This window comes from Mustela nigripes, chromosome 3 (assembly GCF_022355385.1).
Source record: "Mustela nigripes isolate SB6536 chromosome 3, MUSNIG.SB6536, whole genome shotgun sequence".
Taxonomy (NCBI): domain Eukaryota; kingdom Metazoa; phylum Chordata; class Mammalia; order Carnivora; family Mustelidae; genus Mustela; species Mustela nigripes.
The window spans coordinates 115007002-115032776 of NC_081559.1; the positions used below are offsets into that span (position 1 = coordinate 115007002).

General features: G+C 37.0%; 1 protein-coding gene across 1 annotated transcript in view; it reads right to left on the reverse strand.

Moving 5' to 3' along the window:
• PRKDC (protein kinase, DNA-activated, catalytic subunit) overlaps window positions 1-25775 on the reverse strand; it is a 242091-nt gene that overhangs the window by 181530 nt on the left and 34786 nt on the right. Inside the window, exons 22-27 of the mRNA XM_059394562.1 lie at window positions 14819-14925; window positions 12253-12343; window positions 11131-11294; window positions 10268-10420; window positions 4167-4274; window positions 670-896 (exon numbers count right to left, since the gene is read on the reverse strand). Of these exons, the coding sequence (XP_059250545.1) occupies window positions 670-896; window positions 4167-4274; window positions 10268-10420; window positions 11131-11294; window positions 12253-12343; window positions 14819-14925 (850 nt within the window). The remainder of the gene's footprint in view (window positions 1-669; window positions 897-4166; window positions 4275-10267; window positions 10421-11130; window positions 11295-12252; window positions 12344-14818; window positions 14926-25775) is intronic.

The following is a 25775-nucleotide window of genomic DNA, read 5'->3' on the forward strand; positions in this document are numbered from 1 at the left end:
TTGTTATCACTAGAAGTAACCTCTACAAAGGCTCCTGTCCAGTCTCACTATGCTCCCTTCCAAACTTCCAACTCCACAGTCAAGAAAAATGTCTTAATTTCCTTATATAACATCCTATTTTTTTATTAGTACCTTAACCCTTTGATCTGAAATATTTTGTTATCACTAGAAGTAACCTCTACAAAGGCTCCTGTCCAGTCTCACTATGCTCCCTTCCAAATTTCCAATTCCACAGTCAAGAAAAATGTCTTCATTTCCTTATATAACATCCTATTTTTTTATTAGTACCTTAACCCTTTGATCTGAAATATTTTGGCTGATTAATCTTTTAAGCTTCATCTAAGAATAAATGCTACAGGAAGATTTCTTTAACCTACTCAAGATGGATTAGATCCACCTCTTCTGTAATCCAAAATTATGTCTTCTGTTGCATTTTTAAGACTGCTATGGTATTAGTTTGTATGCATTTCTCAGTAGTTTCTGAGCTTCCTGAATGTGAACTGCATGTTAACTCATTTTTTAATCCCCAGAACAGCATCTGACACATAATAGTTAATTATATACCTGATATAGGAATACAGATACATAAAGAGCAGTCACTTTTCACAATTACTACTAAAAATTTCAATAACTTATTTTATATTCTTTCCTGTCATATGGCTTACTTACCTGAAATCTCTATAGATATTATTAAAGGCAAGTGATGCCCCTAGCCTCTTGAAAGCATTGGGGTGAAGTGCAAAGCTGTACAGTCGTTTGAAAAGCGATTTGGTATTTACTGGACTTTTTTCCTGCTGCTGTGGTGTTGTCTGCTTAATGGACCACTTGAGGAATTCGCGAATACACCGACCACAAAAATCTCTTAAAGTACTGTCAACAGGGTCTACAATTCCATCCTAAAATGAAACATAAGATGACAACTGAATACCCTGGTCTTCTCTGAGTATAACTATAGCATATTGTGAAAATTAATTTAGAGCATTATTCAATAAAAAAAAAGTACTAGTAAAACCAATCAGATTGTTTAGAATCTAAACTCTAATAACTATGCCCTTTTGACATAATGAAAAAACTAAAAAAAAAAAAAAGAAAAAAAGAAAACTAGGAAACAGGGCACCTAGGTGGCTCAGTAGGTTGAGCAGCTGCTTTCAGCTTGGGTTATGATCCCAGGGTCCTGGAATCAAGCCCCACATTGGGTTCCTTGCTCAGTGGGGAGCTTGCTTCTCCCCTGCCTGCCACTCCTCCTATTTGTGCTTGCTCCCTCTCTCCCTCTCTGTCAAATAAATAAACACATAAATAAATAAATATCTTTAAAACAAAACAAAAAAAAATAAGAAACTGAAAAACCCATGCAAAAAAGAGAGAATATTTTAATTATGTAGCAACAAAATGGTCTCTCCTTTCCCTGAAGAAATGCAATGGCTACATCCTAAAAGTTTCTTTCTTTCTTTCTTTCTTTCTTTTTAAGATTTTATTTATCTATTTGACAGAGAGAGCTAGAGATCACAAGCAGGTAAGAGGCCGGCAGAGGGGGAGGGGGAAACAGGCTCCCTGCTGAGCAGAGAGTCTGATGCAGGGCTTGATCCCAGGACCCTGAGATCATGACCTGAGCCAAAAGCAGAGGCTTAACCCACTGAGCCACACAGGCGCCCCTCCTAAAAGTTTCTGTTGATGATTTTACCTCATAAAAGAATTTGGGATGCTCAGTTGAAGTTAAAGAAAAAAAATCCTTCTAGGTTCCAAGAAAACTGTAATGCTATATAAAGTAAAATCATGTGGAAATGTGGTTCTGAAAATATCAGTTTCTATAAAAGCTGTCTCCTAAAGGCGCCATCTTTAAATACCTGAAAAAAACATTCAAACAAGGAAATTTGAATGTCTTTTTTTTCTTTCTAGGCATAATTCCCTCTTAGATCTGTATAGGAAAGTTTTAACTTGAAAAACTATACTGAACACTGAAATAAGGGAGTTCTTCTACCTAACATCCCCAGTTATTCACTACATGCAAAATCTTTGATTATAGTGCTAATTAGAATTCAAGAAGCAATTAACTGTAGAAATGTAAAGAGGTAATATTTATTGCTTCTCAGAACAATGGTAAATAATGCATGTGCTGACATTAGGGGATTAGCAATTCCTACTGAGAAACGTAACAGACATGCTTTCACTCCAGCACTATACCAACTTCATATTTCCTCCTTTACCGTTCCTTTCCTCAGCTATCTCACTTTACATTATCATGATCTTATCTGATTTCTTTCTGAAACCCTTCCTTAAGCTCCCTCCAAGGATCAAGAGGGAACAAAAACAGCTAAAATAGAAACATTAGAATAAATCCATCTGAATGCAAATAAACCATAAGTTAAATTTAATTAAATGTATTACAGGCAGGACTTATTGGTAAACACTGCAGGGAATTAAACCATAGATACCATGTCACCATCCTAATTTAAAATGTTCAGTAACTCCCACTGCCCACAACATGGCATCCAACTAGTGTAACTCTGAGAGTGAAAAGTGTGCTATTATCATTACACACACAACCAGTATAATTAGGACTGTCTTGGACAACCTGCAGCATTGTAGTTGTCCTACATGCAATGTTCTGCTGCTCTGCCTGGCATGTCTCCCCAGCCCACCTCTCAATAAGCTCCCATGCAAGCAAAACACAACAGGTGAAATCCTCACAAACACACCAAACACCTTCTGCCTTTATTTCCTCTGTACAGATGCCCAGTGTCAAACTTCCTATTTCCTCTGGCTCCTCTCAGAGTTCACAGAAAGTGACACACACATTCAAATTGGAATCAGTTTACAATAACATGGAATTAAAAGATGTCTTTTTGGACAAAGTTGCTATGCATTTAACTGGAGCTTCTGATTTCAAAGTCAATATATGACAAAACCAAATTACAGGAAAAAAACAGGTAAAATCAAAGATGACATTTAAAGGAATCAAACGTAAACTCATTTGCAAAAACTCAGACAATTACAATAAAATCAGTGTCAAAAGACACTAAGGCTTTAGGTGACTTCCCTGCTTCTGTCCTCAATGAATGAGTGATCAAATCTTAATGATTCTACATCTACAGTCTCAGGATTCTAACTCTATAGTCCCAGGGTAGTTCTACAGAAATGAATACTTTTTTTTTTTTTTAAACATATAATGTATTATTTGCCCCGGTCTGTGAATCATCAGTCTTACACAATTCACAGCACTCACCGTAGCACAAACCCTCCCCAATGTCTGTAATCCAGCCACCCTATTCCAGCCCCCTATCCAGCAATCCTCAGTATGTTTCCTGAGACTAAGAGTCTCTTCTGGCTTGTCTCCCTCCCTAGTCCCACCCACCTTGTTTCATTTCTCCCTCCCTTCCTCCCAGAACGCCTCCACCTGGCCTCTCAAATTCCTCATTATCAGAGAGATCATATGATAATTGTCTTCCTCTGATTGACATATTTTGCTCAGCACAATACCCTCTAGTTCAGACATAGATACTCTTTCTAGGGCTCTTTAGTTGTCAAATCTGAATGCAAGAGAAAATTGAATAAGCTCAAAAAATTCTTTTTACTCTTAATTACTCTACTATGGGTTATTTTTTTTTAAAGAGGATACTGTAACTGAAGCAAAGTCCAAGCACATTCTTATTCACTCCTACTCTACACACACACACACACACACACACACACACAGCCTTCATGTAGATAAATTTTGTCAATTTATAACCACTTTCCCAAAAAAGAGGACAAAATAACAATAACGACAACAAAACTGTGCAGGGGCACCTGGGTGGCTTAGTTGGCTGAGCATCTAACTCTTGGTTTTGGCTCAGGTCATGATCTCATGGGTCCTGGGATTGAGCCCCATGTCAGGCTTTGCACTCAGCAGGGAGTCTGCTTGAGGATTCTCTCCTCTGCCCCTTCCCCCATTTGTGCTCTCCCTCTCTCAAATAAATAAATTTTTTAAAAAAATGTGCACACTGCTTGCAGATATTTAAAAGCAGCACTTCAATAAATAACTATGGCATCCTGTCAGTTAAAATGTCATTTCACAAATTCTCTAAAACAAAAGATATCTTGACAGGTAATGCTTTTTAAAGTTCTAAATATAAATCAAACATAACTAGCTGATGCGAATAATAAGAAAAGAATCAACCATTACTCACCAATATCGTTTCTAGTAAGGCGACAGTATCCTGACTTTCAAATTTCTTATTGCTTGTGAACCAGTGAATCAGCTGCATAACTAGGGGCTCGTATAGTTGCCTTGTCACCTGAAGAACAATACCATTAGAGCTTATTTTCTTTATGTTAAAGTAACCTAATATTGGAAAGAGTTCTGTTTAAATAACAGGAAAAATTAAGTGATAATACTACAATGGTTTCATTAGTTTCCTTTCCTAGTTAAAATTCAATGATGAACATGTTCTTTCTAGCTCTTCCTCCTAAGAGTCCAGAAGAGAAAAATACACATATTGAAAACTTATTGTTCTTCTAACATGGAAGCAGATATTGTTTTATTAAAAATTATTTGTTTCATTAATTTGATACTAAACATGCATATGAGGTATTCAGGATCAGAGACATTATCATTATTCAGCTAAAAAGCAAACAGTGACCAGGGTGCCTGGGTGGCTCAATCCATTAAGCATCTGACTCTTGGTATCAGCTGAGGTCATGATCTCAGGTTCGCGAGACTGAGCCCTGAGTCATGCCTAGCATGAAGCCTGCTTGAGATTCTCTCTCTCACTCTCCTTCTGCGCCATTCCCCCTACCCTGTTCTCTCTCCCTCTCTCAAAAAATAAAAAAGATAAAGGCATATAATGACCATGTGGTTCCCTATAGCATGATTCACACCCATTTGATGACAAAACCAAAGCCAGATCAACACCCCATGTACACAAACTTTAAAACCCATATCACAGAAGAAGAGACACAGAACAAAGACAACTCTCTCATGCTGCCAAAAAAAAAAAAAAAAAACGGGGGGGGAGTAAAATCTTTACTACTTGGAGCTAGGATGGAAAAGATCTTGGGTTCTCACTCCAACCTTCTAGAATGTAAATAAAGTTTCACCAGGAGCAGAAAGCCTTGTGGGTCTCTGGCTTTTACAATTCTAGATGTCTGCCAGGCCTGGACTCCTCTCCTATGAAAGGAAATACCCAGGGAGATAGTACTTATATTCCTGGAACCTTGGGAACTCAACCTACTGGCCTAGTCTGGTGTGACCATGCGATCTCATGGGGAGATAAAAGAAGTCTTATCCTTTTGGATCACAGCAATTACCTAAAAAAATTGATTATACATCTATTCCTCATTTTATATGAAAGGTAAAATGTTTATGACAGAAATGAAGGCAAACTTTGTATCTTAAACATTTCTGTGTCTCACAAGGCTAAGGCTCCTATAGTAACACCAAGAAATCCAGGGGAGTTTTATCTCCCCACTGATACCAAGCTCAAGAATGAAGCACTTTGGTATGTACATCATGTCAAAACCATGTAAAATGACTCAGACTAAACAACACAGTCCTCTTGCCCTTGGATATTTTCCCTGAAAAGAGTGTATCTTTCTAACCTTAAGATTAATCAAAGTAAAAGTTCTTACCTTTCAGTGTGGAAGTCTAACCTGGTCTTAAAGCATCACTTTTTTTTCCCAAAAGAATTATACTCTCTTATCCACTGTACGTAAATTATATACATATAACACACAAGCATACACACAAATGTATACATATATATATACACACCTTACAGAAATTATAGAAAATGTAAAAAACTATCCATCTGCAGTCCTACATCCCAAAGGTAACCATTGTGAACATTCAAAATCACTGTAACTTTCAAAATGTTTTATTTACACACATTTAAATATACATATACGCATGTGTAAAAATAAATACACATTTTCGTAACCACTTTTCCTCCTACTTTTGAATATTTTCATATAAATACATAAGCTGTATCAATATTTTATTAACTGCCTGGTATATCTCATATATAGATATACCATGATCCAGTTGCCCCAATCCTATTATTAGGAATGCAGGTAAAAGGTGAAAGATTAATGCGATCTGAAGAGAAACCAGAGTATAATGCTAGGTGAAAGAAGTCAAGGAGAGGAAGTCAATTATACGATTTCACTTACTTGTTGAACATAAGGAATAACATGGAGGTCATTAGGAGAAGGAAAGGATAGTGAATTAGGGGAAATCGGAGAGGGAGAGGAAACATGAGAGACTGTGGACTCTGAGAAACAAATTCAGGGTTTTAGAGGGGAGGGGAGGTGAGTAGGGGGATGAGTGAGCTTGGTGGTGGGTATTAAGGAGGGCATGTATTGCATGGAGTACTGGGTGTGGTACATAAACAATGAATCTTGGATCACTGAAAAAATAAAATAAAAGTAAAAAAAAAAGGAATTTTTGACTATCAGGGATAAATTACTGAAAAGTCACATACACTGCTCTGAGCACATCTCTGGAAATGAAAGTACTGGACCAGAGCTGCAGGTGACCCAGCCTTTTGTCCTGCTCACAAAGAGCCTGTGCCCATTCATATTCCCACCAACACAACTCCCAAGGTCCTTTCCCTACATGCTTGGCAACACTAAACACTATCAATTTTTTAAAAATTGTTGACAACAGGTGTGCCCATGTGGCTCAGCCAGTTAAGCATCTGCCTTCGCCATGATCCCAGGGTCCTGGGATCCAGCCCCACATCAGGCTCCCTGGTCAGCGGAGAGGCTGCTTCTCCCTCTCCCTCTGCTGCTCCCCCTGCTTGTGCTCTCTCTCTGTCAAGTAAATATATAAAATCTTTAAAAAAACTGTAATAAAATAAGATAAAATATTTAACAATAAAGTGTAAATAATATCATTTTCATCTGAATAAAAAGATTAAATATTTAAAAATATCTTTCATTGGCCATATATATCTCTTCATTTATAAACTATTTGTTTTTTTTTTATTTTTAGATTTTTTTATTTATTTGTTTGATAGAGATCACAGGTAGGCAGAGAGAGAGAGAGAGAGAGGAGGAAGCAGGTTCCCTGCAGAGCAGAGCGCCCGATGTGGGGCTCGATCCCAGGACCCTGGGACCATGACCTGCGCCGAAGGCAGAGGCTTTAACCCACTGAACCACCAAGGCACCCCAACTATTTGTTTTCTTTATCCACTTGCCTGTTAAACGTTCTTTTATTGGGGTGCCTGGATGGCTCAGTGGATTAAGTCTCTGCCTTCAGCTCAGGTCGTGATCCCAGGGTCCTGGGATGAAGCCCAGCATCGGGCTCTTTGCTCAGCAGGAAGCCTGCTTCCCTTTCTCTCTCTCTGCCTACTTGCGATCTCTGTTAAATAAACAAACAAACAAACAAACAAACAAATAAATAAATAAAAAGTTCTTTTTATCTTCAGTGGAATGTTACAAAAAATTTCCCTAAATTTTATATAATATATATATATATATATATATATAAAATATATAAAATTGTATATATAAAAATTGTAGGTTTTGTGCCATTTAGTATTTTAAATACTTATAAAATCAAAACTGTCAAGACACTGGTATGTCTCCTTCTAAATGTCTGCCTTCTATACTTTGGAGGAAAATCTCCCTTTCTATGCAGACTTTAGGAAAGACATGGAAGGATGTCTATTATGTAATGATAACAAAATCCATCTAAGTAGCAGAAATCACATTTTGTACGTAAAAGTTTTTGAATGCTATGATCCTTTTAATAAATAAAACATATGCACATTTCTAAAAACACATTTTTACAAAGATCTGGCATTCACCAACCTTTCAGCAGAGGACAAAGTGGCTTTTCCAGGGGAATAAGACTGGGAAAGGGGTGAGGAGCTGGAGATTCACTTGGCTTCATGTGTTTGTATGTTAAGTAAAATATTGTATCAATGAAAAAGACCATTCCAATTCAAAGATACACACAGACAGACATACTCTAACTCATTACATTTTTCTGTAATATAGTTATAGTTTGTTTCTCATGTTGGCCAACTGGCCTAGTATGATTTACTAAATGATCCATTTCTAACTTAGAAAGCCTCTTCCAGGGGTGTGTGGTTGGTTCAGAGGGTTAAGCCTCTGCCTTGGGCTCAGGTCATATCTCAGGGTTCTAGGATTGAGCCCACTCTGGCTCTCTGCTCAGCAGGGCCTGCTTCCCCCAACCCCCGCCTGCCTGTCTATTTGTGATCTTTCTCTGTCAAAATAAATAAACAAAAATCTTAAAAAAAAAAAGAAAATAAAAGAAAGCCTCTTCTACCATATATACAATTTTTATGTATACACATGGTACCACTTGGCAGCTCTGAGATCATCCTACTGATCTATCTGTACCTAGTTCAACCTGTTATAATTAACATGGCTTCATTTTAACATCTGCTAAGGAAAGGCTTCCTTTAGTACTCTATCTTTTCAAAGTTTCTTGGTTAGGCTCAAGCAATTATTCTTTCAGATTACTTTTTGGGTTAAAATGAATTAGTTCTGGGCTTTCTGCTGGAATGATACCAAACTTACTGAATGATTAGGGAAAAGCTGACATTTTTTTCAATATTGATTCTTCTATCTCAAGTACAAAGCATGCTCATTTTATATTCATAAAATATACACTGCCTGGTATATTGAAATTTATCTATAGACATTTTATATATGTATTTGATGCTGCTATGAATGAGATGCTGTAGACATATTTTCCAATTGGTCAATACTAATATTAAAGATATAGGAGAATGCTGGGATGCCTGGGTGGCTTGGTTAGTTGAGTGTCTGACTCTTGAATTAGGCTCTGGTCCTGGTCTCAGTGTTATTACTGAAGCCCAGCATCAGGCTCCTTGCAGGGGATGGACCCTGCTTAAGATTCTCTCTTTTCCTCTCCTTCTATCCCTCCCCACTCTCTAAAAGAAAGAAAAAAATATTTACGTACGTATTCTTGTATTTATGAGAATACTCATATATGAAAATTTTGTAATTCATCAGATTTCTCCTTTCTTAATTTCCCAAGTTTAGTGGTTGGTAGTTTTGGGCTTTCCAGGTTTAATTAAAAAATTATACTTAAAATAATAATCTCTTTTCCTTCCTTTCTATTGTCCTTGTCTGCAGGGAACTCACAGCCCTGTGAGAGGTCCAAATACTAACCACTCCAAATAATTAATTAAATAGGGGCGCCTGGGTGTCTCAGTGGGTTAAGCCTCTACCTTTGGCTCAGGTCATGGTCCCAGGGTCCTGGGATTGAGCCCTGTGTCGGGCTCTCTGCTCAGCAGGGAGCCTGCTTCCCCAACCCTCTGCATGCCTCTCTGCCTACTTGTGGTCTCTTTTTCTCTTTCAAACAAACAAATAAAATCTTTTAAAAAAATAATTAACTCAATACACACAAAGTAATACTAAGCAACCACTCCATACTGTAACTGCTCTGGTTAGTTACTGGAGGAGCCCCTCAACAGGCCAACTCGCTTTTCACCTTGGGCTTCTGTCCTGGCCCAGGCACAAGGCAGCATTAGTGTTTCATGCCTGATGATGATTTGGCTCAGCATTCAGGAGACATTCTCTAACATATTAAAGATAACATTAAACTATACCTAGTTAAATAGGACAAATACCTCTTAGGCTTCTATGGAGAGAATCACTGCTTCTGAAATCTTATTCTGTGGTAAATTTCCAGTTTTAAATAAAAATCCTATTTAATCACAGCACATCTTAGTATTTTGCTGGATTTTATTTTCCATCTCTATTTTCAAATGAATTTTTCATTTCCTTTTATGTGTTTCTTTTTTTGTGTGTGCACCCTAATAGCAGAGATAACCTAGCTACATCAAATAAACTGAGAATTCTACTTTTTTCTGCTTCATTGAAGCAACGAAGAATTTGCCACAAATTCATCAGGAATAGCCCATTTGTCAACATTTCCAATCTTGTACATGGTTACTTATCTCTTCTTTACTTCCTGAGCCTGCAAGTCCTTCTATCAGGGGAGACTGCCAATTCAGCTTTAGATGCCTATCCTATCAGTAACTGTGAACTAGATCAGTGATTCATTCCCAAACTGTGGCACATTAAAAATTGCCAGGAGAACTTTTAAAAGTCCCAAACCCTAGGTCAAATCCCTGAGGAATTAAATCAGTCAGAAGGGGTACCAGCCAAGCAGCAGTATTTAAGATCCCCACAGTATTCCAACCTGTAGCAAGCTCTGATGATCACTGAACTAGACCCAACTTTTTTTTTAAGTTTTGCAACTGTGTCAGAAGCAAAATCTTTCATTTACCTGATCTACATCACATGCAAGTCGAAGTAGCACAGGAAAAGTTCGCTTGTAGAGCTGGTACATGGGTGGGAAACCCTGATCAACTTCAGGCATCTGAGTGGCTTTTCCCAACATAAACATAACCATGCTGTGTAGAAGCTCACAAGCCGCAACCTAAAATAAGCCAGGAGTTTAACAGAGTTTAAGTTTCCAAGTTTACAAGGGAAGAATATTTTGAAATGTTACTCAATTTAGCCTTTTAAAAAAGAAAAACTTTCAGTTTTCACAGATACAAATTATATAAATTTATATAAATATTAATCAACTGGAAGTAGCACTTCTTGTGTAAAATTAACACTCTGTGCACTTTCGTCTGTATCCAAGAGGTAAAAATTGAAACTTAAAAGATTTAGACAAATTGATAGTAGTACATTTAATGAAATATATTTCATTGCAGCCATAACTACAGAACTTTGCCTCATTTGTTAACACATTTTCAACCATCACTTTGAGTAAATATATTTTTAAAGCACCTTGGAAATTTACAAATGAATTTCATAAAAACTTGTGACTATTTGTTTCTCCCAGGTTAAGGAAATAATGATGCACAGATTGGAAATCACTTTTAAATGCCCTTTGTACTGTATTTTCTATTATGAACAGTCTTATGATATATTAATGTTTTGCCACATTATTATCTATTAGATATTTCCTTTTTATCAGTGACTGCTACTTCTAATAACTGAATTATTATTTAATTACCATATTATTGAAAATATAAAATTAATGATATTGGATTGCTAAAATAAATTATCTATTTCCTAACAGATTCAGGTCTTAATAAGCATAGATTCTAAATCACATGTAATGAAAAATAAAAGTACTTTAGTTTGTCTGTTACTAGCTGAAAGAGCTAGTTCTGTGACCCGAGGCAAGAACACATCCAGATAAATGACAGGCTTCATTTCTATAAATGGTACTGCAAAACTGAGTCTTTTTTCTCTGTCCCATGTCACACATTTCTTCATCATTTCATCTGAGGATGCAACTGTTAAAAAAAGAAAATCAGGAAGAGCATGTTTTCATTCAAAATCTTTCTAATACCAATTGCTCTACAATTCATTAGTAAAAGCAGAGTGTTTTAAGTATGTCATTTATTTTTCCTTTTACCTCAGGCATGTAAGTACAACATTAGAAATCACTGACAAACTATTTCTAACTTCAATTTAAAGTAAAATTATTTTTAAACACGTTTAACAGTCTAGAATGCTTGATTTCCATTTTCAGTAAGAATTATTTTAGGTGTTATGTGGAAACATGATAAATAAACAGTATTTTTACTAAAAATCTCCCCTTTGCAAAACATATTTTCCCTATATAGGTTCTAACTTCCTAAATAGCCAAAAGTCACGAGTATATCTAATATGAAATTTAAAAACTAAAAATACAGATGATTTTTTACTAATCTAAAATGTTGATTCCAATCAAAAACACTAAAAATATCCAAATACTATAACAATATCATATTTAAAAAAGATGAACTTTGAATTCCCGACACATCTAATATTTTTTAAGAAGTGTCAACTTAGGGGTGCCTGGGTGGCTCAGTGGGTTAAGCCTCTGCCTTCAGCTCAGGTCATGATCTTAGGGTCCTAAGATCAGCGGGGAGCCTGCTTCTTCCTCTCTCTCTCTGCCTGCCTCTCTACCTACTTGTGATCTCTGTCTGTCAAATAAATAAATAAAATCTTTTAAAAAGTGTCAACTTAGATACTGTTTCAAAATAGAAAATGTGCTTATTAACAAATCAGGCTAGAACATTTTCCCAACTAGTAGGGAATTATCCAGACTGCATGGGTATAGTCAAAGCATTCCATTAGGCAGAATACTATTCTTTGTAATCTTATTTGAAAATATATAAATATAAATATAAACATATAAATCACATATAAGAGCAAATACCAGAATATACCCAAACAGAGGCAAATTTATTTTAAAGCAAAGTTTACCTGTTAGGAGATTTTTGTTTATTTGTCCTCCTAGAAAGCCAAGCATTTGTACTACTCTAATCCTTATTTCTTCTAAGGATCGTGTTTCATTCTGCAAATTTGAACAATGATATATATGTGATGATAACAGAGATAAAAATTAAGGGAATTATGAGAGGAAAAAATAAACTATTTTACGACACTGTTATTAATGTCTCTCAATGGCCCATTATATCCTACATACTACTGTTAATATTGTTGCAAATTCATGGAAAGAAGCACATATTTTCCTATTTTGCAGTCAGATATCCATGTACAAAGCCAGCAGTTTCAAAGTTTCAGCAGGACCGTTTACACCCTTAAGAAATACTGAGGATCCCCAAAGAACTTTCATTTATAGTGGGTCATATTTATTAGTATTTGTCATATTAGAGATTAAAACCTTGACATTGTTTATTATTATTATATTTAAAAATATGAAACCCATTACACTGTTAACAAAGGACATATTTTTAGGACAAGTACCTATATTTTTCAAATAAAATTTAAAAACCCCCAGGAAAGGGACGCCTGGGTGGCTCAGTTGGTTAAGCAGCTGCCTTCGGCTCAGGTCATGATCCCGGCGTCCTGGAATCGAGTCCCACATCAGGCTCCTTGCTCGGCGGGGAGCCTGCTTCTCCCTCTGCCTCTGCCTGCCATTCTGTCTGTGCTCGCACTCTCCCCCGCCCCTCTCTCTGATAAATAAATAAAATCTTTAAAAAAAAAAAAAAAAAACCAGGAAAGTGACACTGTTTCACATTTGTGCCTATCTCTTTTCTGTCTGGCTCACTAGAAAACAAATATGGTGATGTTAGGGCCAAACATGGAAGAGGGGAGAGGGAGAATATTTTAATAGTCTTCTTAAATAACTGGGGTTATTCTAAAACTAACGAGTGGTAAGGTCTGAAACCTTAGCAATGAATTTTTTTATAGTCTATTACATTAAGATCCACTGGTCTTTGTTACACTTTGAGTAGATTTTTTTTCCCATGCATGATTTGGTAACATAATATATGAGTCATCTGAAAATACTGGTTTATTCCAGTGATGCAAATCTTCCAAATGCTGACACATTTCAGTACATATGCAAAATAGAAATCACATTTGTTAATATCACCAATCTCTTCAGAAAAATCTTAAGTACTGAGAAGCTGTCAAGCTCATGGTGATGGTTTCAAGTTTTCCAAAATTTAATTTTTGTTTAAAAAGCTTGAATTTTATCATTGGAAACAATCTCAAATGTTTTCGCTGAAGTGACAGGCTCACTCTATTTATTTTAGATAAAAATCTCTGCCAAATACTGAATAGCCATAGTTTGTCTTGTTAGTTGTTCTTTCAAGTAAAAACTGTGTTCATGAAGTAAGTGACTACTTGAGCTCACAGCTCAAAGCACCAAAAAAGTCGCTTTTCCCTGGGACCCCTGGGTGGCTCAGTTGGTTAAGCCACTGCCTTCAGCTCAGGTCATGATCCCAGTGTCTTGGGATCGAGTCCCACATCTGGCTCCTTGCCCAGCGGGAGCCTGCTTCTCCATCTGCCTCTGCCTGCCACTCTGTCTGCCTGTGCTCACTCTGACAAATAAATAAATAAAATCTTTAAAAAAAAAAAAAAAGTACTTTTCCCTAAAGACAACTGTCACACTGCACTATTCCATTGACTGCTTTATGCATACTTCCTGTTTCATCACAGAACATTAAAAAGGCATGAGTTCAAGGGTCAAGATTTAATGAAGTGCTAAGGAACCGACAGTGTTACCTATCCATTACACCACAGTGCAAATGTCACTGAGTAAAAATAGTTTTGGCCTTGTACCCTGGAACCCACTGAGGTCCTCACTTCAAGAACCACTCTCCTACAGAATAAGGGATTGTGTATCTGTAAAGAAATTTAATTTGCAAAACTTGAGATATGCTCACGTAATTTTATCTTGCCTTATTTATATGTGTTAAAATAATTTAAATATTTTATACAGCTATTCCCAGTTCCATGCAGTCTCTCAATCAAAAGCTATCAAAGATTATGCAGTGGAAAGAATTTACCCTAGAGCTTGCATTATCAGTCAAGACATTAAAAGTTTTTCAAATTTTCATTTTCATTTCATACCTAAAATACTTATTTTCTCTATACTGTTTTCTCTCTTTATTCTTTTTTTCCTATTATATGCCACATCTCAAAAAAACCTGATCTCAAGAAATCATCACAAAAAAACCACAAAAGCTGACATGAATTAAACTGGATAAAATGATATATTTAAGATCTAATATGTAAATGAATCACTCTTATATATCCATAATATCAAGCATATTACTTTTTATTATCCACATTACTTTTTATTACCACATCTGAAGGTGAAGAAAATATGAAAACAAGATCAAGACAATAAACCAATGAATGAGTATTTCTTATTCTTATGGCTAAAAATATACTGAAATTATTTCTATACTATAATTTACATATAAGAATTAGCATTTTAAATGAACATTTTTACTTTTCATAAGAATTAGAATCTATTCTCTGCATTAAGGTAATGAAAATACAAGGGATTTCTTACTGATGAAATGTTCTTTGTCTTTTTCAGATGCTTTATTATAACTTTATTAAATCCTTTCTGGGCAGCCCGAGAAAGTGCTGATACTTCCCAGTTGTTCTTGGTCTCATCTATCAATAGTAAACAAAATTAGTTGTAAACAGCATTCACTCATTTTTTTGATGAATACTATGGAGAATACAGAATACTGCTAAATAGATGCATTAAAATCCTAATTTTAATTATGGTTAAAATATTGTTTCTACAACAGAAAAAAATTATAGTGGTTGTCCTGGTTTAAATATCTTTGTCTACTAAAAGAAACATGGTTCCTTGGAGAAGTGACTAACTCCAGAGATTGGGCAGACCTGTATTTATATGAGGAGCCTGAATCATTTTGTGGTTCTAGAAGTAAGGAGCTGCTTAAACAAAAGCAGCCAGCCCCCATTCTTTGTATGGAAGCCAAATCTGGAACAATCTGAGCTTCAAAATTAATAATAATAATAAAAGATTAGATTCACTGGAAAAATAAGAATCCACAAGTCCCTACTAATAAAAATAGGTGAGAAAAGTTACTTCTTACAGTAGCATGCCAATTAGTATACAGGAATGATAGAGTTGAAAAATCACTATTTTGCCACCATCATAGCATTAACGAATACTAGGAAGGATAATCAGGGGACAATAAAACTATTATGGTGGAAATTCAATAAGGGCCAATGAGGAGCAATAATAAACTTAAAAAAATTTTAAAGTACGGTAAAAAATTTCTTTCCTGAACCACTTAAGAGTAAATAACCAACCTGATATCCCATCACCCCTCAATATTTTAGTCCTGTAATGACATTCTCCTGCGTGACAGCCACGCCCCAACTATCTAAATCTGAATACTTGTCTTGGGACGTAACCCACAATCCTCAGCTCCACCCATGTTCCGGCATTGATCCTAATAATGTCTTTAGTTCAGAGCCACATGTCATATTTAGTTGCCCTGTCTTATTAGTATCCTTTAAACTGAAAGAGTTCTTCGGTCTTCCCTTGAATTTCATGATTTGAACACTTAAAAAATTATATGCCAGGAATGTTGTATATTGTACCTCTATTTGGATTTATCTAATGTTTTCTCATTATTTAGATTCAGGTTATAGAAGCCAGTTTAACATTTTACTAGTTCCTTTATTACTATTGAGTTAAATAAAATCTTGGACACATGTGTACATTATATCAGTGCAGAGTTACAATTTTAAAGCTATAAAGATATTTTTCATTAGTTCTGGAGATGCCCAGCAGATTGGATGACAGCCAGGTAAAGCTGCTTTGCTGGAAGACACCTCGTGGATGGTTTAATCCCAGCATGTCTCTTCTTGGCTCCAAGAATGAATCCCAAATGATAATAGAAGCTTACTCCTGCTTTCTGTTTGTCTCATTCTCCTCTCTCTAATGCTGTGCTTTCAGTTTGCTTATGCCCAATAACATAACTAAGAATTTGTCCACTTACCACTTGACCTTTTGTGTATAGATATTAGAGATCTACTCACTGATGGGATAGAGATGAAGAGAGGATCTGGATTTTTCTTTGTTTCAATTTTTTTTCCTTTTTTTTCTTTGAGCTCAAATTAGTTTAGAATTTCATACCCTGGGAAAAACAGCTCTTTGATATCTGAACTGGTCAGTGTTTTGTCTCACTCTTGTGCCTCTTGAGCTATGATTCAAATTGCAGAACTGAAGCAATATGCTCTGTATCTGCTGGTGTAAATATATGCCTGAACTGACAAAGGCCTTTACTTCTCCCTAATGCATAATATTCTCCTGTATTTGGAAGGTATTAATAGATTAGATTATAAAGTCTCTTCAAAGAGCCCTGTTGTGCCTTATACAGGTAAAATGTAAAATGAATGTTCCTGTAAATATTTTCAGCATTCACCATAATGTTTTCAGCATTCACCATAATGTTTTAAATGTCCATACTTAAAAAAAGAAAAAAACCTAGGAAAACTAATTCAGAAATATTTAGTTAATGACATTACATGATTAAGGCACAACTTTGATAAATGAGACAAGTTTAATAATTTTGGTTTAAATTTAAAATGGGTATTCTTAAGATGGCGGGAGAGTAGAGGACCTTATTTCATCTGGTCCCCCAAATTTAGCTGGATATATATCAACCCATTCTGAACACCCACGAATTCAGCCTAAGATATAAGGAAATATATGTATCTGGAACTCTACAAGCAGAAAAACAACTGCTTTTTGCAAGGTTAAGGTGCGGAGTTGTGAATCCGCAGGGATTCCGCAGGGAAATATTGGAAGATAAACAGAAGGGGGGAGGGAGACTCTATAAGCTGACTACTAGAAAATGATACAACACTGGGGTGCAAAACTGGAACCCTTAGAAATCTGCTCCAGTGAGAGACATCCCTTTCTAAAAGGGGCTCAGGGAATGAAAAGGACAGAATTCTGGGTGGGTCACTGTAGTCTCAGGATCCCAGAAGACACCGAAAGAACCAGCATGCCTTAACCGATAGTCCAAGAAGTTGAGCTGGGAAATTGGTTATGGTCAGCAAGCCCAGGAGAGACTCTCATCTCTGGTTGCCATAAAATGCAAGCAGGGCCAGCAGGGAGATAACTCTTTGACTGAGAACCTGAAAAGGACTAAAAAAAATGCAGGCCATTTATGATTCCTGAGAGCGATGAAACGACTGCGCCCATGACTAGGCAATAGCTCGGAGGGTAACAGTGGCCCTGGATAGGACAATAAGGCGGCACCCAACAGTGACTTGAGAGCAGCAGAGCAGGGCGTACGCACGAGCCCACAACCACTCACAGTTGCAAAGAAACAAAGCCCAGAGGCTCTCAGGTCCTTGGAACGCTCCCTGGGAGAGTTGCAGTGGGGGTGAACTATGGGAGTCTACAGACTTTGATGCCCACTTAAGTGGAAATGATTTGACCTAGGGGGTTTATTGAAGAGGGAGGACTGCGATCTTGCGACTCTGGGCTGGAGATCCAGGTATGGCCATTTTTGTTCTGGCCCTCTCAAGAGGCATGGAAAACTGCCAGGGAACAGAAGCCACAAAGACAACCAGCTTACATTGAGCCCATCCTCCTGATAACGGATGGGCCAACACTGCCAGGCAAAGAAACCTGAGAATGAGCGCAGCAGGCTCCTCCCCCAAGAAGACAGACTGGAAGTACAGGTAAATGACAAGCTTATGGATCCCACAAGACTGTAAAACTCTAGTGCCAGTAGAAAATAGTAAATTGAGCTCCAGGTGTTTCTTCACGACTTGTTTGTCCTTCAGTCAAAATTTTCTTTCTTTTTTTTTTTTTTTTTAAGCATTTTGCTATTTCAACTAAATTCTTATTTTGCTAACTTAGACTTTTAAGTTACTTTTTAACTTTTATTTTGCCACATCTACATATATATATGCTTCATTCTAGTCCTTCTTTTACTCTATTCAATTTTACGTGTGTGTGTGTGTGTGTATACACACATATATCTATATGTGTATATATATATAGTTTTGCTTTCTTTGCAATTTTGGGATGTATGTAGTGCCTTTGAAACCACAGACCAAATTTCAATTAGGAACAAGTGAAGCACCTGCTTTGTCCACCCTGTGAGATTAGAGTTTCTCTTCCCCATTTTTTTTTTAAATTTTGAAATTTTATTTATTTATTCATGAGAGACAGAGAGAGAGAGAGAACGAAGCAGAAGGAGACTCAGGCTCCTAACTGAGGGACTGGATCCCAGGACTCTGGGATCATGACCTGAGTCAAGGGCAGATGCTTAACCATCTGAGCCATGCAGGTGCCCTTCCCCACCCTTTTTTATCATTTAGATTCATTTTGGTTTTGTTCTCTTTTCTGCCGTGGCATACAATTTTGGATTTTTTTCTTAGGGTGCATTTTGCTTGGGTCATGGTTGATATTTTGGACTCTATTCATTTACTCACTCATCCTGGACAGAATGACTAGAAGGAGGAATTCACAACAAGGAAAGAACCAGAGACTGCTCTCTGCCACAGAGCTAATCAATATGAATAGAAGTAAGATGTCAGAGATGGAATTCAGTATAGCAATAATAAAGTTAACAGCTAGGATTGAAAAAAAACCATAAATAACAATACAGAATCTCTAAGGGTGGAAATGAGATCTAATTAGGCTGAACTTAAAAATGCTATGAATGAGATGGAGTCTAAGTTGGATGCTCTAATTGCTAGGGTCAATGAATCAGAGGAGAGAATAAGTGATCTAGAGCACAGATTGATGCAAAGGAAGAAAGGTGAGGAAAAGAGAGAAAGACAATTAATAGCCCATAAAGAAGGCCTTTGAGAATTTAATGATGCCTTGAAACAAACCAATGTCAGAATTATTGGTACCAAGAGGGCACTGAGAAAGAGAGGGCTAGAAGGAACATTTGAGCAAGTCATGGCTGAGAACGTCCCAAAACTGGAAAAGAAACAAGCATTCACGTATAAGAAGCAGAGAGGACCACTCCCCAAATCAATAAAAACAGATCAACACCCCGAAATATAATAGTTAAGCTTCCAAATCACAGAGGAAAAAAAAGCTACCCTGAGAACAGCTAGGAAGAGGAGGTTCCTTATGTTTAGAGGGAGGAACATTAGAGTGACATCAGACTTATCCACAGAAACCTGGCAAGTCAGAAGGGGCTGGAAAGATATATTCAGAGTACTAAATTCAGAGTACTAAATATATTCAGAGAAGAACATGCAGGCAAGAATACTTTATCCAGCAAGGCTGTCATTCAGAACTGAGAGATAGAGAGTTTCCAGGACAGACAGAAACTGAGAGAACGTGTGACCACCAAGGCAGGCCTACAAGAACTATTAAGGGGGATTCTGTAAGCAAAGAGAGAGCCCAAGAGTAACACAGACCAGAAAGTAACAGAGACAGTCTACAGAAACAGGGACTTTTTCTGTAATAGGCAGGCAATACAAGGTCACTAAATTCATATCTTTCAATAGTTATTCTGAATGTAAATGGGCTAAATGCTCCAAACAAAAGACACAGGGTATCAGATTGTATAAAAAAGTAAGAACCATCCATATGCTGTCTACAAGGGACCTAAAGTCACCTCCAGACTGAAAGTGAGGGGTTGGAGAAACATTTGCCATACTACTGGACTTCAAAAGACAGCTGGTATAGCAATCCTTGTATTAAATAAACTAGATTTTTAACCAAAAATATAGATATAGAGGGACACTAAATCATACTTAAAGGGCCTATCCAACAAGAAGATCTAACAATTATAAATACCTATGCCCCCAGTGTGGGAGCAGCGAATTATATAAACCAATTAATAACCAAAATAAACATACACACTGATAATAATACAGTAAGAATAGCGGACTTCAATACCCCACTCACTCAATGGACAGATCATCTATACAGAAGAACAACGAAGAAACAAGGGCTTTGAATGACACTTTGGACCAGATGGACTTCTCAGATTCATATAGAACATTCCATCCTAAATCAACAGAATGCTCTTCTTCTTCAGTGCCCATGGAACTTTCTCCAGAATAGATCACATACTGGGTCACAAATCAGGACTAAACCAATACCAAAAGACTGAGATTATTCCACACATATTTTCAGACCACAATACTTTGAAACTGGACATCAATCACAAGAAGAAATTTAGAAGGAACTCAAAACACTTGGAGGTTAAAGAGCACCCTGCTGAAAGAATGAATGGGTAAACCAGGAAATTAAACAAGAACTCAGATAATTCACTGAAACTAATAATAATGAAAACACACTGGTTTAAAACATATGGGATACAGCAAAGATGGTCCTAAGACAGAAATACATGGTCATCCAAGCTTCTTTCAAAAATTATAAAAATCTCCCAAACACAAGCTAACCCTATACTTAAAGGACCTGGAGAAAGAACAGCAATTAAAGCCTACACCAAGCAGGGAAAGAAAAATAATAAATATTAGAGCAGAAATCAATGAAACAGAAACCATAAGAATAGTAAAACTGATCAATGAATGTAGAAGCTGGTTCTTTGAAAGAATTAATAAGATTAATAAACCTCTGGCCAGACTACCCAAAAGAAAGGAACCAAATTAATAAAATCATGAATGAAAGGGGAGAGGTCAACTAATACCAAGGAAACATAGGCAACTGTTAGAAATTACCAGCAACTATATGCAAACCAATTCAGCAATCTGGAAAAAATGAATCCATTCCTGGAAACTTACAAACTACTAAGACTGGAACAGGAAGAAATAGACAATCTGAACAGACCAATGCCAGTAAGGAAATTGAAACAGTAATCAAAAACCTCCCAACAAACCAAAGTCCAGTGCCAGATGCTTCCCAGGGGAATTTTCTCAAACATTTAAAGACCACCTAGTAAGTACTCTTCTGAAGCTGTTTCAAAAAAAGTAATGGAAGGAAACTTCCAAACTCATTCTGTGATTCCAGCATTACCCTGATCCCAAAACCAGACAAAAACCCCATCAAATTTTAGTATATGTGCTGCCAAAGCGTGCACCAAAGACCTCATCAAAAAGGAGAATTACAGACCAATATCTCTGATGAACATGGATGCCAAAATACTCACCAAGATCCTAGCCAACAGGTACCAATGGTACCTTGAAAAGATTATTCATCACGACCAGCTGGGATTTATTCCTGGGATGCAAGAGTGGTTCAACATTTACAAATCAATCAACATGACAGAACACATTAATAAAAGAAAAGACAAGGACCATATAATCTTCAAAAGATGCAGAGAAAGCATTCAGCAAAATAGAGCATTCTTCCCTGATTAAAACTCTTCGAAGTATACGGATAAAGGAACACACCTCCATATCATAAAAGCCATCCATGCAAAGTCCAGAGTAAATATCACTCTCAATGGGGAAAAACTCAGAGCTTTTCCTTTAAGGTCAGAACATGGCAGGGATGTCTACTCTCAACACTGCTATTCAACATAGTACTAGAAGTCCTAACCTCAGCAATCCAACAACAAGAAATAAAAGGCATCCAAATTGGCAAAGAAGTCAGTGTCTCTCTCTTCACTAGCGACATGAAACTTTATGTGGAAAAACCAAAAGATTTCACTCCAAAATTGCTTGAACTCATACAGCAATCCAGCAACATGGCAGGATACAAAAATCAATGCACAGAAATCAGTTGCATTTCTATATACTAACAACCTGACTGAAGAAAGAGAAATTAAGGAATCAATTCAATTTACAACAGCATCAAAAACCGTAAGATACCTAGGAATAAACCTAACCAAAAAGGTAAAGAATCTGTACTTTAGAAACTACAGAACACCTATGAAAGAAATTGAGGAAGACACAAAGAGACGGAAAAACATTCCATGATCATGGACTGGAAGAATAAACACTGTTCAATGTCTGCCACCAGGGCAATCTACACGCTCAATGCAACCCCTGTCAAAATACCAAGAACATTTTCACAGAGCTGGAACATATAATCCTAAAATTTGTATGCAACTAGAAAATATCTCGAATCACCAGGGGATTCTTGAAAAAGAAAACCAAAGCTGGGGGCCATAACAATGACTGCCTTCCAGCTAAATTACAAAGCTGAGATCATCAAAACAGCATGGTACTGGCACAAAAACAGGCACACAGTTCAACGGAACAGAACAGAGAACCCAGAAATGGTCCCTCAACTCTATGGTCCACTAGTCTTCAACAAAGCAGGAAAGAATATACAAAGGAAAGTCTCTTCAGTAAATGCTGCTGGGAAAATTGGACAGTCACACGCAGAAGAATGAAACCGGACCATTCTCTTACACCATACACAAAAATAAACCCAAAATGGCTGAAAGACCTAAATGTGAGACAGAAATCTACCAAAATCCTAGAGGAGAACAAAGGCAGTAACCTCTTTGACCTCACCACAGAAACTTCTTGCAAGACATGTCTCTAAAGCCAAGGGAAACAAAAGCAAAAATAAACTATCTGGACTTGATTAGGATAAAGAACTTCTCCATGGCAAAGGAAACAGTCAACAAAATGAAAAGGCAACCTACGAAATGGAAGAAGATATTTGCAAATTACATAATAGATAAAGGGATGGTAATCAAGGTCTATAAAGAACTTGTAAAACCCAACACCAAAAAACCCCCACATAATCAAGAAATGGGCAGAAGACATGAACAGACACTTCTCTAAAGAAGACATACTAATGGCCAACAGACACATGAAAAAATGCTCCCCATCACTCAGCATCAGGGAAATACAAATCAAAACCATAATGAGACACCACCTTAGACCAGTTAGAATGACAAATTAAGACAGGGAACAACAAATGTAGGTGAGGATGTGGAGAAAGCAGAACCCTCTTACACTGTTGGTGGGACTGCAAGCTGGTACAACCACTCTGGAAAACAGTATGGAAGTTCTTGAGGTTAAAAATAGAGCTATCCTATGACCCAGCAATTGCACTACTGGGTAATTACCCCCAAAGATACTTATGCAGTGAAAAGAAAGGGTACCTGCACCCCAATGCTCACAGCAGTGATTTCCATAATAGCCAAAGTGTGGAAGGAATCAAGATGTCCTTCAATGGATAAATGGATAAAGATATGGTTCATACATAAATGAAATATTACTCAGTCATCAGAAAGACTGAATACCTACCATTTACGACCACATGGATGGAACTGGAGGGTATTAGGATAAGTGAAATTAGTCAATCAGAAAAGATAACCATCATATGATCTTTCTGATTATGGGAATTTGAGAGGCAGAGCAGGGGATTTCAGGCGGTAGGGAAGGAAAATAAATGAAACAAGATGGGACCAGGGAGGGACACAAACCATAAGAGACTCTCAATATCAGGCAATAAACTGAGGGTTGCTGGATGGGTGAGGGAGGGATAGGGTGACTTTGGTATGGACATTGGGGAGGGTATGTGCTATGGTGAGCGCTGTGAATTGTGTAAGGCTGATGATTCACAGACCTGTATTCCTGAAGCAAATAATATATGTTAATTAAAAAAAGCCCTGTGATAGCAGAGCCCCAAAAAGAGAAAAAAAAAGAAAGAAAGAAAGAAAGAAAGAAAAAGAAAAAGAAAAAGAATATAACTCGGCAGGACCTTGGGATCATGTTAATGAATGTGTGTATGTTGCCACCTGGAGTTGTAGAAGGATGGATGTGGCTGCAGAAAATGGTTTCATGTGCTCGCAAGCTCTGAGAGTCCCGAGAAAGTCTGAGTATGGAAAACAATAAACAATTCCCTATTATTCACTACAAGTTTTCTTGGTAAAAAATTTATAATAATTTACATTCAATGAGCTGTTAAAGCTACAGTAGCAGCAATACTGCAGAAATACAATTTTGGGGGGCACCTGGATGGTTCAGTTGTTAAACATCTGCCTTCCGCTCAGGTCATGATCCCAGCGTCCTGGGGTAGAGCCCCGTGTGGGGCTCCCTGCTCAGCAGGAAGCATGTTTCTCCCTCTCTCACTCCCCCTGCTTGTATATTCCCTCTCTGGCTGGTTGTCTGTCTGTCTGTCTAAATAAATAAATAAAATATTAGGGGGGAGAAAAAGAAATAGAATTTTGGGTGTGGTTTGGTTCTCAAGTTAGGAGAGTAATTTTCTCACAAACTGAAGCTTTTTGGTGTGTGGACTGCTTTTCACAATTGGAACTTAGTAGGACTCCCACAGATCTTTGCTTATGTGAGTTGGAACCAGCAATAGTTACATTAAAAGTGAAAGCCAATTTTAAGGACCTACTGACTTTTCCTCATGCTAACAGGCGTAACATCTAAGATGTTAGCAGTGCTTAGTATTAGTTTGAGAAGACAGAACTGCTGTTTTAGGGTTGGGCTTATGTTTGCTTTTGTTGTCCTTGCTTGAGGAGACAGAAGATAATACAGCTTAACGTCCAACAGTTTACTTCCTACATTTTAGGCATTTTATGAATTCAGCTCTTATTTTAGGTCTCTAATCCATTTTGAGATTATTTTTGTCTATGTTCCGGTCTCATTCTTTCACATGCAACTCTCTAGTTTTCTCAGCACCATTTGTTGAAGAGACTGTCCTTTCCCCATTGCATATTCTTACCTTCCTAGTGTAGATTAATCGACCACACAAGTGGGTTTATTTCTGGGCTCTCCATTCTATTCCACTGATCTATGTATGTGTTTGTGCCAGTAAAATACTTTTTGATTACTAAGCTTTGTAGTATCATTTGAAATCTGGGAGTGTGATATCTCCAGCTTTATACTTCTTTCTCAAGATGTCTTTGGCTATGTAGGGTCTTCTGTGGTTCATACAAATTTTGGGATTATTTGTTCTATTCTGTGAAAAATGCTAGTGGTATTTTGATAGAGACTGCATTGAATCTGTAAATTGATTTGAATAGTACAGACATTTTAACAATATTAATTCTTCCAAACCATGAGCAGAATTTATATTTCCATTTATTTGTACCATCTTCAATTTCTTCCTTTAACATTATAATATTATAGTTTCAGAGTACAGGTCTTTCACCTCCTTGGTTATTCCTAGGTTATTTTATTCTTTTTGATGCAATTGTTAATAGAATTTTCCTAATTCCTCTGACAGTTATTAGTATACAGAAGTGCAAAAGATTTCTGTATATTAATTCTGTATCCCGCAAATTTCCGAATCAATAGGTAAGTTTTTTAGTGGTGTCTTCAGGGTTTTCTATATATAGTATAATGTCCCCTGCAAATCATTAGTTTTACATGTTTTACTTCTTTCTTACCAGTCTAGATGCCTTTTATTTTTTTGGTCTGATTACCATGGCGAGGACACACTGAATTAAAGTGATGCAAGCTGACATTCACATTCTTATCTCGTTGCTGATCTTAAAGGAAAAGCTTTTAGGGGCGCCTTGGTGGCTCAGTGGGTTAAGGCCTCTGCCTTCAGCTCAGGTCATGGTCTGAGGATTGAGCCCTGCATCGGGCTCTCTGCTCAGGGGGGAGCCTGCTTC